Raw genomic sequence first — 15,729 nt, 5'->3', positions numbered from 1 at the left:
CATCGGGGATCGATTTTATCACGTCTTCACTAGACGCGATAAGTCGATCCCCAATAGATCGATTGCTACCCGCCGATTCGGTGGGTAGTGAAGACGTGCCCTCAGTTACTTGACGTTGAAGAGTGCTTTGCGGTCAGGGTGTAGGTATAAGTGTAAGTGCTTTGCAGACAGGGTGTTTAATGAACTGCAGGACTGAACCCTGAGCCTTGTCCTAACATTGTGTTCCTAGACTACTTGTTTTTAGAGATTCCACCACTTGTGCTAGAGACTGGCACTTGCTCCGCTCTACCCTGCATTTCAGCCCACCTCTCCCAGCTTTTAAGAAATAGCTGAAAAAATTTTGTTTTCAAAAATGTTCTTTAATTTTGTTGGCCCTTACTATTGATGTGTCCTTTTCTTCTGGTCCATTTTTGCTTACAGGGTGATTTTTTTTATTATATTGCTTTCTTTAGTTGATGTTATGTTTTTACTGTATTTATTGTTGTGCAGTGCCCTGGGTGCACTACATAATTACAACTATTATTAAAAAATAAATTCATTGAACCTGTCAAAACTTTGTCAAAACTCTGAACTAGTGCTGTTAAACTGATTGAATACAAACTGAACCCAAATGGAATCTCATGATAGAGTGGAATGTTTCGTTGCTGCTTTGGAAGTGTCTGGTGATAAAGAAACTCTTTAAAATATTTATGAAGCTGCCCATGAGTGTTATTAATGTTCTTAGTATGGTTTTACATATTTTCTTTGCACAAAATAGTGGTACTGTAATGTTTATGGCTACATGATATAATACTTTTGACTTTAATGGGTTGTCCCATTTATTAACAAAAGGCCTTGAGCATCAATAATAAGAAATCTGAAACACATTACATTGGTACATAAAGGGAAACACAAGTTTCCTATTGGTTCAGCTAAGATACATGTATGATTATACTGTTTCTGTTTTGTTACCTCTTTCTCCATGTACTTCAGTTTGTTTTCCTGACTAGTTTGCAATATTATATACTCAGTGCATAGTGTGTAAATTACCACAGTTCCAGCTGCCATCTGCAGGATTGTATGAAAACAGGGGGCACAGTAAGTGCTACAGAGTTATGGAGCAGGAGAGATCTGAAGTTTATGGGTGTTTTGCTTGTGTAAGGCATGCAGGATCTCAGGTGTTGTGTCATCTCAGTAGCTGACCATGTGGGCACAAACGTCATCTCAAGGAATGGACAGATTCTGGTTATTGGCAGCCTCTTTATTTCACTTTCTGCTGCTGGCTTTGTCAATGAAGTGTCACTGATGTCCCCAGGAAATTTTGGAAAATCTTTTTTTATATAGAGACAGTTCATCAGATATTTCATCTAAGGCTTGATCTGCAATGTGCTGAGTGTCCTGAGCTCCCAAACCCTGCCTCAGCAAGCTACTTAAGCATGTGCAAATCTTTAAGGGTGAAATCTTGACTCTGTTGAAGTCAATGGGAGTTTTGCTATTGAATCCCATGGGGCCAGGATTTACCCAATAGTACGCAACTAGTCCCTTGCTGAATCAGGGCCAATTGAATACAATGGAAGTTGAGGGCACTCAGCACCCTGTGGCATAAAGCCCATAACTTCTGTTTTTTATTTCCCTGTTTTGCAATATGAAGGACATGGACATGGAAACAGGCTCTCTGTTGCTTATAAATCCTACTGTACCCATTACTTGTTCTATAATTGAATTTATAATCCTCTCTGAAATCATGATCTCCACAGGACCTAAGGCTCCAAGCCTATAACCGGTTATGCACATGATTAAAGGTAAACATGGGCATGTTAGCAAGATACGGGGCCAAATTTTTGGTTTCACAGATAGGAAGATTGTGACCTAGGTTGGGGAATAAACAAGAAGAGCAGACGAGCTTTTAAGAAACAAAGAGTCTGGTCCCCGATTCTCTTCTCTGTAGTTACTTATATTCATACAACTGTCAAAAGGACTTACAAACACACACACAAGGAACAATCAAATATATTCTGATTTCCTGTCAACAAATAATTTTAAGTAGCCTAGAATGTGAGCTCTCTGAGGCTGGAACTGTTCATTTGTTTACTTATCTATAAAGCACCTATCCCAATGGGACCCCAATTGTGACTGGGGTCAGTAGACACTGTTTTAATACAAATTAATAATAAACAGAATGTATTCCAGGAGCGCTTAATCAGTCTTTAAGGCTTGCAATATAAATGTTCTATGAATAATATATAGGATGAATTCAGACCTGGTGTAAGCACGTGCACTTATACTGACGTCAGTGAAGTTGGATCCCACTTATACTTGACCTGCATTTGAGCCAACATATTTTGCATTTCTCATTGTAAAGACAGATGTCCGCGGAAAACATATGCTACAGAAAACAAATTCAGTTTTTGTCCTATCATGCATCCATATCTTTGAAACCTTGTCTTTCCAAGAAATCTTGACATTTCTAGAAGCTATAAAGTAGCTGAGATGGACTTGTGTCACCTTTATGCAGAGAAAGCAGCCACAGTCCACAAAAAGAATCACAGGGTTGGAAGGGACTGCAAGGATATAGTCTAAAAACATAATGAGACATTAACTCTTTTCCACCAGGTTCTGTCTCTGAACCTTGGAATCTTCTATTCCTACTATTATTACAACTCCTGCAATTTTATCATCTAATGATATTTGGTGTTTTTCTTGAGGCCCTAGCTCCATGCGAATATGAGAATCTCAGTTTTAAAAAAACCCAATAAGTTTCTAGCCCTGAGGGTTTCGGAGAAAAGCATGAAAATGTGACCCCAGTGCACCTCAAAGGCAAATAAAAAGGCAATTTTAAAATATATTATTTTAAACCAATCACATGATTGTTGGAAGCTAGACTTGTGATTTTGAATACTTGTTTCTGGCAATACTTCCCTACTCCCTGAGGAAGCTGCTTATTTCATAGGGTACGTCTACACTTACCGGAGGGTCCGGCGGCAGGCAATCGATGTTCTGGGATCGATTTATCGCGTCTGGTTTAGACGCGATAAATCGATCCCGGAAGTGCTCGCCGTCGACGCCGGTACTCCAGCTCGCCGAGAGGAGTACGCGGCATCGACGGGGGAGCCTTCCTGCCGCGTCTGGACCCACGGTAAGTTCGGACTAAGGTACTTCGAATTCAGCTACATTATTAACGTAGCTGAATTTGCGTACCTTAGTCCGAAGTGGGGGGGTAGTGTGGACCAGGCCTTAGTTTCCTGGTTACTACTGAGCTCTATGCTGGGTTCACCATTTAATAGCCTGCTCTTCACCCTTCTCCAGCCTGCTCTTCTGGTAACTGGTTCTTTAAATCTGGGAGCATTGAGCAGCTGCAGCCCTAGAATGGCCATTTTGTATCTGACTGATGCAGGCTGCACGTCCCACCCTTTCTGTATGTAAGTACACTTAGATTCTATTATTTCCCCCTTCTTCTTAAAGAAGGGGCACATCCTCAAAGCTATACATCTCCAAGGGAAAGCAACCATGGTAAAATGATTTGTCTCTATAAATTATAACTCTGAGATCCTTCTCTCATTTTTGTTATGTGCTTTCATCTTTGAGACATTTGCTGCTGATGCACTGTGATGTTATTAAGTCTAAGTGCTCTAAAGCTGTTACTGTGATATTATTCTTTATAAAAGCTCGGGTATTGATTCTACTCCATGAGGGCAGCCTCCTCATTATATCAAGGTCCAGAGCTCTGCAGTTTGTACATACACCATGTTAAAACCCCCTGCAAAGGCAAAGTATGTTTGAGTTACTGAAGGCTCTACCAAACTGACAAAAGAAGTGCCAGTCAAAGGTAAGACTGATGTTTAGCCCTTCACTTGTGTTGTTGTGCCCACGTGTAGGCAATGAATAGGTATAGATTCTATGTAACATCTGAATATGAGATTTTCTGCAAACTGCAGCAATACTTAATTACAACAGGGTGAGTGAAGGAAAAAGTGTAATGGTTAGCTTTGAATTTCCCTGCTTCATTCTCATGTGTATCACCAGGTCACAGTGAGGGAGAGCTCTATCACACAACTGAGTCTATTTCCCCCACAAAGAGAAGACACTCCCTATTTAGCAGATACTAAAATAATACTTTCCAATCTCGAATTTATCCATCATGGTTGCTGTTACTTAAGCACAGTGTTCTGTGTGCTTCTATGTTTCCATTGTGTATGAGAGCTGCATCGATAGACTATATTGAGTTATTCTGTGTGGTGTTGTCCTATCATTGCCAATGCTTCCTGAAAACCTGGTAAATAACATTTTTTTAAAGTTCATTAATATATCTTGTGTACATCTTTCTTACACCTATAGTAAATGATCCATGGATTATCAATGAGAATGTCACATACATATGTTAATCCCATGTGAAAGATATGTTGTATTAAAAATTAGTGTGCATGCTTAATAGTTATTGTGCTAAAAGATGACTCTGACTTTGGAAATAAAGGATGTCTTATTCATATAACCACGCATGAAGAAACACCGGGCTTTATCTACATGTATATTGTGATTATTTAATTATAATAATTCTGCAATTTACTGCTGGACTAAGAATATTAGGTTAGGGTTTTAGTGTTATGGGTTTCTTTTAAAACTTCTTATTATGTATGGTATGTTCAGGATTGAGCTTTGAATATTATGGCTGATTAGTTGCATGAAGGTAGGAGTTCAAATTAAAATTAAATAGTAGGGGGTAGCCTGAACATAGGCCTAAAGAGAAAGGGGACACACAAACATGCCTGGGAGAATCAACCTCAATGAATACATTATATGTAGATATTGTTTAAACTGATCCATCAGCAGCTTACACTCTAGAATAATTTTGGGCCTGATTCTGCAGCCGCTTCCATTGATATTAATGACAATCCTGCATGTGGAACAGCTCTGGAATAAAGCTGTTATTAGTATATGTCTATCCAGAAACACACACTCCTACCCTCAAAGTGGTAATACAACTTGCTAGATATTCTGAGCTTTAAACAAGGTACAATTATATCAACATCTATAACTTACTTTTTGAATTTGCTCATTATTCCAGTTTCATTTTTCTTGATATCATGTACCATCTTTTGAAGCTGCCTGTAAGATATTGGACAAAACATCATGAAAATCATATAGTGTGGCTGATAAGGCTATTTTTTTTTAAAGTATTACAATTATTTTCCTTTCAGTGTAACTGACACATCAAAAAGAGTTTGTTCACTATTAAGTATTTCACTTGCTACAATCACTTGTACATATGCAATATTTTTCCACCTTTCAACAGAACCCTTTGGCAAGCTCTGCATTTGGGGAAAGAAAGATTATCTTTTTAGAGCAGAGGTGGGCAATCTACGGCCTGTGGGCCACATCCGGCCCTCAGGACCATCCTGCCCGGCCCCCGAGCTCCTGGCCCGGGAGGCTACCCCCGGCCCTTCCCCTGCTGTTCCCCCTCCCCCGCAGCCTGAGCTCGCTCGCTCCGCCACCTGCGCAATGCTCTGGGTGGCACAGCTGCAGAGCCTGGCCTGATCCGGTGCTCCAGGCAGCGCGGTAAGGGGGCAGGGAGCAGGGGGGGTTGGATAGAGGGCAGGGGAGTTCGGGGTGGTGGTCAGGGGGCAGAGGTGTGGATAGGGGTCAGGGTGGTCAGGGGAGGAACAGGGGGTTGAATGGGGGCAGGGGTCCTGGGGGGGGGCAGTCAGGAAGGAGGGGGGGTTGGATGGGGCAGCAGGGGGCAGTCAGGAGTAGGGGTTCTGGGGGCAGTCAGGGGACAGGGAGAAGATGTGGTTGGATGGGGCAGTGGGGATCTGGGGGCGGTCAGGGGACAGGGAGCGGGTGTGTGTGGATGGAGCAGGGGTCCCAGAGGGGCCATTGGGGAACGGGGGGGGTTAGATGGGGCAGGAGTCCCAGGGGGGCAGATAGGAGGTGGGGCCGGGCCACGACCCCCTCCCCTAACCAGCCCTCCATACAATTTATGAAACCCGATGTGGCCCTCAGGCCAAAAAGTTTTCCCACCCCTGTTCTAGAGCCCAAAGATTGATGAAGTTTAAACAGCATTCTAAGTCCAAGCAAATGGCTGAAGCAGCAAAGCAATCAAGATGCATCACTGCCTAGATTAAAGTGAAAAACTTGAATCTGTTATGCAATGTTTTCAGAAAACGGATTGACAGTTTTCTATATGTGTGGTGGGAATGCTCTCTGGTTTCTAATCTATATGAATCATCTAGATCAGTGCTTCTCAATCTCCTCCATACCACGCTCCCCATGTTACAACAGAAAAACAATTTTTTCCAACCCTGCCTCCTATCTCATCTAACAGTCGCCTTTTGTAGTCATGACTAGAGCTGGGCAAATAATTGATTTTTTTTCTTTTTGCAAGCAGTCTCTCCTCCCCACCCCATTATTTTTATGTGACCCACATTGAATCAGAAAAGTCCTGACAACTGTAGGCAAATCAAAAAAGTCCAATTCAGGTTAAAAAAATTGTTCAACCTCAGAACATTTTGTTTCTGAGCATTTTGAAAGGGCTAGAATCATAAAATGGATGGAGGAGTAGGTGGGGGTCCCCCTTATTTAGCCCAGTGGTTAGGGCACTCATTCAGGATGTGGGATGCCCAGTTTCAATTCCCCCCCCCCCTGTCTGATATGGAGCAATTGGGTCTTCCACCTCCAAACAGAGTACCCTAACCACAGGGCTAGAGAGTATTCTAAGCCAGGTCTCTCTTCTTTTAATAATAATAATAATTAATAATATATGGAGATATACCTATCTCATAGAACTGGAAGGGACCTTGAAAGGTCATCGAGTCCAGCCCCCTGCCTTTGAAGCTGTTCCATTTTGTATAAAATACTTGAATAGTCTTTGGAGCAGGGACTTTAACTGGGTGACCCCCACCCAGAAGAGTGCAATAACCACCAGGCTACAGAGCCATTTTCACTCTCTCTCTCTGCTGCTCTGTCAGGCAGTGGGGGAATCTGGACCTGAATCCCCCACATGCTGGTTGAATGTCCAACTACTAGCTAAAAGATATAAATGGGGACCACCATCACCTCTTTCTCCTCCAGCTATTTTGTGAATGGTGCCAAAGTCAAGAAAAAAAATTGCCAAAGCTATTTGTGAAATTCATGTCAAATGTTTCAGCTTGACCAAAACTACATTTTGGGAGAATAAAAGATTTGTTCAAAAATCTTCACCCTACTCTAGTCATGACTGTTAGGCTGAGAGCTCATGATCTAGACTATGGTTACATGATCTGATATTTAGGGCTAAAGCCAATTTATCTGAATGTCAGTTAGTGCCATTGGCTTCAGGAGGAATACTCCTGTGAGGAAGGTAATTTGAGTACCACTTAAATGAAATAAAGCTGAGTTCTTAACAACAACAACAACAAAAATGATTTAGGTACCCAAGGTGACTCCAATGACACAAAGTAACCTCTTTGTAAACATACTCGTTTTATAAGGAAAAATGAGTTAAAATTTTAATACGGAGAGCACAGCCTAATACAAACTTCTACAGAGAGATCATTTTATTTAGTTTTCTTTGTTTTCTCCTCAGGATACTCTAAGAGAAAAATTGAACTATACTAGATGAAATCTTCAGATCAAATCATGACTAACAGGAAGAATAAATGTGATTTTAAAAAATGGTCCTTTTGAAAGCCTGCCTACAATCATTAGAAGTTCTCATTCCATATTTTATTTTCACTTTGTTATATTTCCAAAGGAGGAGAAGTCCATTAGGAAGTTGTTGGAGGGTTTGCCTACATAGACCAATAAAATCCTCAAGCTACAACTGTATGTTTTTAGAATCTTAATAATCTGAAAGTCTTAATGCACAGAAGTATTGAAAGGGCAGAGTGATAGGTGAGACTTGCCAAAACAAAACATAACTTCCAGCTTCACTATCCTCAGTAATTTTGGGTGTCTCTTTAAACTAATTAAAATAATTTTCAAAGGAAATTGGAATTATTTGAGAATCAATACAACCAAATTGGAAAATAATGTAATTTGCCTAGCAGGTGTATAATTATGTATGTATAGGCCTGAAATCAATAGCTCAGGCCCTGAGTTTATGTGTGTAATTAGCATGTGCATTGTGTAGTGGTTAGAGCACAGGACTTAGATTTATTGAGTTTTCTACCAAGCTCTGCCACTGATTAGAAGTGACTCTCAAATGAGTGACAGCCAATTTTTCTCTGCTTTCATTTCCTTATCTGTGAAATGAGAATACTCCTACTTATGGTACTTGTTTAACAGGAATGTTCAGAGGCTTAATTGAATAATATTGTTTAAGCACTTTGGGATTTTTGGGTGGAAAGCACTATAAAAGAGCAAGTTTTATTTGTATATTAAGGCTCTCCTGATAACTAAACAGAGACCCTAAACTTCTTTCCACTGAAGACAATAGGAACTGTTAGCTTAATTTCCAAAGTGCTGAACACCTATGTGTTTAGGTACTTTAAATATGGCCGTAGGTGGCTAATGTAGGCATACGTTCCACCATGCGTCTGAGACAGGATAGTGGTTTAGATGGACTTGAGGTCTGATCCAGCATGGCAATTCCTATGTTCCTAAATCTTTACCTTAATTTTTATTCTTACTTCTTTTTAGAACCTAATTCATACTGGCTTTTTAGGTTTTCATTTGAACAGAAAATCCGTGGAATAACCCTCCTGCCATCTAATCACATTTAAAACATAATAATATAAATGATAGGTGTTAAAACAGCAACCCATCATAGAAACTAGTAATGGGTGAACCTCAAAAGTTTGGATTCTTATTTGAATAAATCAGTTCATTTGGATTTACAAAAGTAGGCGCCACATCTCACAAGAACAGAGTCTTTTGTGAGGCTTTGATAAATTCAGCTTCTGGTCAGGCTTGAAACACCATAAATAGCCATTTTTGTAGAGTTTTGGCATTTCTGCTTCCAGTGCCAGCCTGAATCTGTCAGCCCAGATCCTCAAAGGTATTTAGGTGCCTCGTTCTCATTGAAATTAGTGGGAGTTAGACACCTAAATATCTTTGAGGAATCTGGGCTGATGTGTCTGTAAATGAAAAGTAATAGGGAATAAAAATAATCAGAAGAGAATTAAATGGCTTAGTTAGTGTGCAACATGTGCTTGTGTTCTCTCCAAACAGGCTTGCCAGCCCTTAATCAGAATTGCGGTTGGGCATCAGGTATTAGGGTTAGGGTTAGGTAGATCATGCACTTAGATCTAATAATAAGAATTTCTTCTACAAGCTGGGGTCTCATCAGTTGGAAGTGACAGAGGAGGAGAGTGACCTGGGTCTGTGGGTTGATCACAGGTCATCTATGAGCCACCACCAGGGTGAGGAGGCTGTGAAAAAGACATCCATGTATCACATTTGCATCAGGCAAGGCATTTCCAGTAGAGACATAAGTATTAATGCCATTGTACAAGGCACTGGTAAAACCTCATTTGGAATACTGTGTACAATTCTGGCCACTCGTCTTCAAGAAAGATTAATTCAAACTGGAACAGGTGTTGAGAAGAACTACTAGATAGGATGATCAGGGGAATGGACGGCCTATCTTATGACAGGAGACTGGAATAGCTATGCTTGTTTAGCCTAGCAAAAAGAAGGCTGAAAGGGGATATGGTTTCTTTCTATAAATACATCAGGGAGGGTGAAGAGTTATTTAAACTAAAGGACAATGTTTGTGCCAGAACAAATAAACTGGCCAGGAACAAATTCAGGCTGGAAATTAGAAGATTTCTAACCATCAGAGGAGTGAGGTTCTGAAACAGCTTCCCAATAGGAGTTGTGGGGGCAAACAACGTAATTAGTTTTAGGAAAGAGCTGGACAAACTTATGAGCGCAACTTGTGATGATTGGGGGTAAGGCTCAGCAGCCCTCGGTCTCACTTCTGGTTTATGTTTTATGTTCCTATAAGCTCATGCTTGAGGGCTTCAGCTGGTCACCTGGTAGGGTCAGAAAGGGATTTTTTTTCTCTCCCCTCTCCCCCATGTATTCCAATGTGATGTGAGCATGTGTGTATGTATTTGTGTGTTTTGTCTCCTTCTTTTGACATATCAGAGATGTCTATGACTGGAGATGGGAGACTGGACAGGGTGCTCTGAGGTGTCACTGAGCATTCTCTCTCTCAGGTGCTTGGCTGGCTGGTTCTTGCTCACATGCTTAGGGTCTAACTGATCGCCATATGAGGGGTTGGGAAGGAATTCTCCTCCAAGTCAGGTTGGCAGTGACCTTGGGTTTTTCTTGCCTTCCTCTGGATCATGTGGGAGCAGGTCACTTGCCAGGATTATTTGGGTATATCACACTTGATAATTTCCCTGCCATTGCTGGAGACCTCAGGCACTAGTGCACCTTGGTCCCTTCTATTCTTTACCAATGGCACACAACAGACTAGTGTCCTCTGGGCTGTTATATTTTGGTCTAATTTCAGGTGCTGGGTTTGATGCGCAGGTGCTTGGTGGTGTTGATGGCCTGTGATATACAGAGGTCAGACTAAATGATCTGGTGGTCTCTTCTTGCCTTAAGCTATATGATTCTTGATGAACACTGAATCCCTTTGTTCAGCTCTGATTGGAGCTATGTTATTTAGAACCAGGCTTACCAACAAACAAACAAACAAACAAAAAAGAGAAACAGTGGCAGGGCTTCTGTGCCTGTCAATGTAACTTTTTACATTTGGAAATGTTTGTGAGAATTATGTAGCTGATTTAGGATTCAATCAAAAGCCCACTGACTTCAGTGCACATTGGATCAGACCCTGGGACTATGGTGGTTCTTCATCTATGAGCTTCTTTTGTAAAGCGTTTGGATTTCTGCTTTCTGCCAAAAAGATGTTTTACATTCCACAAGCTTGAGGGGGGGGGGGAATACTCCTCAAAGATTCTTCATAGATTGATCCCTTTGTCTCCACCCCCCTTTTTGTACTTATTTCACAGTGCCTCATGTGCTTGAGGTAGCTACCCAATTAATCCATCCAAAGGATAGCCCAGATCACATACCCTGGCATAGTGGCAGGGTTGATTCTGTATTCCTTATAATCTTCCTGATAAATGGATATTCTTGAGCTTCTCCAGTGAGAACTATTGTGCATCTTTAGATTGTAGGCATCTTGAAGGCAGAGGCTTTGTATCTCCACTGTACTACACTCTGGTTCCATGGCCCGCTGGGAATATCAGTGGGTGGCTCCTCCATGGAGACATAAGCACATGTTTGTACCTGGCATGGTTCACAAACTCCTCTGACACCAGTTCTTTCTGTGGTGAGAGGGAGTCTCTGGGGCACATCTATGTAAGGTGTGTCAGGTTACAGCTCCTCTTCCAGCTCCTTCAGAACCTTTTACTAAGGTTCTGGCTGCACTTCTCCCTGCGTCCCCACCCCACCCGTGCCCCACAAAGTCGCAAGACTCCTTGTTAGCCTCCTCCTTCCTTCACACCAGGAAGAGGAAGCTGGATGGGTGGGGGGTCTTCTTCAGTGGGGGGCCTAATTTCAGTCCCTTGTCTGATCACACCTCTGACAGAGTTCCTCTGGGCATTGTCCACTGATTCCTTAGACACTTTGAGGAGCAGTGGGTGCTGTCGGGGGTTCTCTGCAGGGTGTTCCCCTCTGGATACCAACTTTTAACCTTCATTCCTGTCCCTGTTTTTTCATTTGTTGTCTCCAGTACTGACTTGCAGCCTGGGTTCAATGACTCCTCCCCCTCAGTGGAGGGGATGGACATCTAGCTTTGGGCAGGCCTAGACCCGCTTGTCCCAGTACTTGAAAATAGTACACTTATAGGAAATAGGTGTAAGAATGATCATAGGAAGGGGGGCATTTTCCTTCAATGTTTGGGCAAGGACTATGTGCACACAAAAAGTATTTCTGAAAACTAGTGTCTTTAATGTCCTACAACTTTTCCTGTATATTTGTTTCTAAAAGAAGTGATAAGTAACCCATTTTCTGTATCCTCAGCACAGCAGGGTTGTTCTTTCAAAATGGTTGGTGAGAGGAAAACTAGGATGTATATGGCACAGATTGGAAATGCTGATGATTGCAAATGCAGTAGATCAAGAAAGAAGAACTTGTCTGTGCTCTGTAAGGCCTGGTCTACACTGGGGAGTGGGGGTGGGGGCGAGCTAAATCGGTCTAAGTTACGCAACTTCAGCTACGAAAACAGCGTAGCTGAAGTTGACGTATTTAGAACTACTTACCGTGGTATCTTCACCAGGGCCGGCTCTGGGTTTTTTGCCGCCCCAGGCCAGAGCGCCGGGGGGAGGGCGCCGGGGGGGGGAGGGCGGCCGGAGCCCTGGGAGGATGGCGGAGTGCCCGGCCGGGGCTCTGCTCTCCCCGGCGGCCAGAGCGCCGGGGGGAGGGCAGCGAGCCCGGCCGTGGCCCCGCTCTCCCCCCCAGCGGCGGGAGCCGGAGCGCCGCGCCGCCCCCCTCCAGGTGCCGCCCCAAGCACAAGCTTGGTGGGCTGGTGCCTGGAGCCGGCCCTGATCTTCACTGAGGTAGGTCGACTGCTGACAATCCCCCGTCGACTCCGCCTATGCTTCTCGCTCTGGTGGAGTACCGGAGTTGACGGTAGAGCGCTTGGCAGTCGATTTATCGCGTCTTCACTAGACGCAATAAGTTGACCCCCGCTGGATCAATTGCTCCGAGGTAAGTGTAGACATGCCCTAAATGTCTGACTGTGCCTAAGGACTAGCTGGGCTGCCCCATAGATGGCTGAGCATGGGATGAGTGTATGTGAAATAGAAAGGAAATGATTTATCTTGTGCTAGGGTGACCATATATCCTGTTTTGGCCATAACAGTCCCTTTTTTAAGTCCTGTCCTGGCCGTCCTGATTTTTTTGGCAAAAATGGGGTGTGGAGGAACATGCGGGGTGTGTGTGTGTGTGTGTGTGTGTGTGTGTGTGAAAGCGGTAATGCCAGCTCTGTGCGGGGGTGGAGGCAGGGCTCAGGCGAGCAGCGATGCCAGCCCCAGCCTCGCATGGGGGGGTGAGCAGCGATGCCAGCCCCAGCCTCGAAGGGGGGATGGGGTTGGGGGGGAAGGGCTCAGGCAAGCAGCTTGGGCAAGCCCTGCAGGGGTATGGGCGGGGGGGCTCAGGCTAGCCCCACATGGTTTCCTATTTTTCCTTGGAGAAATATGGTCACCCTATCTTGTGCTCATCATAATTCTTTCATGTGACACGTTAGCTACTCAAAGAACATGTTTAAAGATCAGCAAACAACTTTACAAAGTGTGTTTATATGCTTTCAACTAAGATTTTCAAGTACACAAGGTTGAGAGAGAGAGAGAGAAAAGTTTATTTTATTTTAAGGGAGATCTATGTAATAAGGAGATTCTCTCTCCAGACACATGAAAGATTTATCCTGTATCTATCAATATTATATATTTGTGAGGACATTAAAACAATTATGCTTAGAGAGAGTGGGGCTCGGGTGAGTTTCTGAGCAGTTGTTCTTTAAGAAATCCTCTAGCTGTGTGCAGAGTTTTAGTAGTGTTGTAGGAGAATCCATACTCTGAGCAGAGATGAAGTCAGAATTGGGTGTGGTGCTAATAATATAAACAATTTTAGGCACAATGCCAACAGCAAAGACAGTGAGGGGAGTGGTGGATATGAAACTAAACAAAGCTCTAGAAGTTGGAAATGAATTGCTGACCCAGGAAGTTGTATAGATGTCTTACAGGCATACAGCTTTCTGTCTATCTAGAGTATTCGGGGAATTCCAGGAATAAGGGATGCTTGCCCCCTAGAACTTCTGCCATCTGCAGTTCTTGCTAAATTGTCTTTTGCACCTCAGGAAGGAGTTCCAGCCTTAAACTAGGCAAAAGGAGAAACACTCAACTAAATTTGTGCTAAAGGCCCAGATTTTCCAATTATCAAGGACTCCACACTGGAGAGGGTTTGCTCTGGCAGTAGCATTAGGAACCTGTTAAAGGCAAAAAGGGAACCTATGGAAGTGAGTTGGGTTTAAATCTATAAACTATCAAGTGACCTACGTGCTCTGTCTCCTAAATTCAGTCATGCCTGTAATTTAACAGCAATGACTTTAACTGATTCAAAATAACACCACAAATAAAATAAAGTTACAACTAAACAAGTTAGCAAAGTTAATTACTAATTAGCATATTTTCATTCTTGGGTTCAGTTGCCATCACATCTCCATCTGTAACTGCTTCTAGCTGACAAGGCTCCTCTGAATTCTGGATCTAGAATGTTCCATAGCTTAAGCATACAATAACCACCCACAGTCACTTTAAAATGTCATACACCACACAACAGGTCTGGCCCTCATTTGGGTTCTCTGAGTGACCACTTATTTTTTCAAATAGACAACCAATAATATATTTGTTTTGGGTGGAGGAGGCAAATCCCATAATTTGGAACATGAGGTAAGGCCCCCCAGAAACCTTGTGCACTACTGATTAAGTTGTGCCAGTTAGGCAGAGCCTGGCATTGTGGTCGCTCATAGGGACACTGCCCTATTGGGAGCTGTGCAAGTAATTCTCCAGAATTCTACCCAGAGCTCTCTGGCGTGCAAGGGAAGTGTTCAGGAGGTCATAGCCTCCTAGTGCACAAGATCATTCCATGAGCTGCTGTGGAGTGTGCTAGTTTTTGCATTAGAGCAATGAGAATTTGTATTTAACAATTATATATTATATTCAAACATGACATAACACAAAAATCAGAGCTGCCACTAACTGATCTCCCCTCTGTAGTCTAGAATCCTGCTTCAAATGGAGGATGGCCTCTACACATGGAGAAGGTGGTGCCAGAGCCCCTTTTTGGGGTGATACACATGGAAAGAGGAGTGCCTTCATTCCCCCTTGAGCAGGTGGTGTATTGTGACAGGATGTGCAGAGGAGGCCTCTTATATGCTCCCTCAGCTCTCCATAAGAGCCCACCACAATCTTGTTCTGTGATAGCAAATGCTTCCTCTGATAGTGGGCTCAGTGGGAACTTTGAATAAGAAGGGATATTTAATAAATTCAAGTTGGGAATTACAGCTTGACACTGTCATAGCCATAAAGGTAGGATAGAAAATGTTACACGGAAAACAGAAAAAAAAGGAAAATATAAAGGAAGCAGAAGGGGAAAAAACGTATGTCACAGGAACATTTTAAAGAAATCAAACAGACAACTGTACTGTAGCCATGGAAACTTAAATAGAGAGACTGAAATGTGAAATGATGCAAAAGAAAACACACATCCAGCCCTCTCTGTTATTGTTCCTCATGGTGACACTCTCTCTCATACACACACACATTCCAAAATAGTCTCCCCCACCTGGTATTTATCTGTTTATTTTGATTGGTATCTCTATTAGCTTTGTAATTTTATAAACAGGTCTGCAAGCAAGAAGTTAAGGAAGAGGTTTATTGTTTCTGGACAAAGGTGCAGAGCAAGGCTCGCCATGAATAAAGCTTGCAAGCTCTGAAGAAGGTTTGTAAATGTGCTGCCTGAGGCTTAGAAAAGTTTAAAAATCTCTCCTCTCTCCACCTTCAGAAACTTAAATAATGGAATAATGATTTACCATCTTTGTCTGAGTATGTGCAGTTCAAAATAGTTGTCAGGAGCAGCGCTCTCTAGAAGTGCTCTGTTTTTAGTGTAATATTTCTGAGTATTATCTTCATCTATCTTTCTTTCAAAAAAGGAGGCAAAGTCCTTATTACTTGCCTGTTTTCAGTTTCTAAAGCAATCCCATTTTAAAAGGATAGAAGTGTGTAAATTAATCATCAAACACCATCTCCCCCCTCCCAC

The 15,729-nt window shown here is 42.7% G+C and overlaps 1 protein-coding gene across 3 annotated transcripts in view; it reads right to left on the bottom strand.

Moving 5' to 3' along the window:
* BLNK (B cell linker) overlaps nucleotides 1-15,729 on the bottom strand; it is a 160,117-nt gene that overhangs the window by 39,031 nt on the left and 105,357 nt on the right. For all 3 annotated transcript variants that reach the window (XM_026651156.1, XM_026651155.1, XM_026651158.1), the window contains one exon: nucleotides 5,017-5,082. In XM_026651156.1, the coding sequence (XP_026506941.1) occupies nucleotides 5,017-5,082 (66 nt within the window). The remainder of the gene's footprint in view (nucleotides 1-5,016; nucleotides 5,083-15,729) is intronic.

This window comes from Terrapene carolina, unplaced genomic scaffold (genome assembly GCF_002925995.2).
Source record: "Terrapene carolina triunguis isolate 2854851 unplaced genomic scaffold, T_m_triunguis-2.0 Scaffold95, whole genome shotgun sequence".
NCBI lineage: Eukaryota > Metazoa > Chordata > Testudines > Emydidae > Terrapene > Terrapene triunguis.
This window is presented reverse-complemented; position numbering and strand designations above follow the sequence as displayed.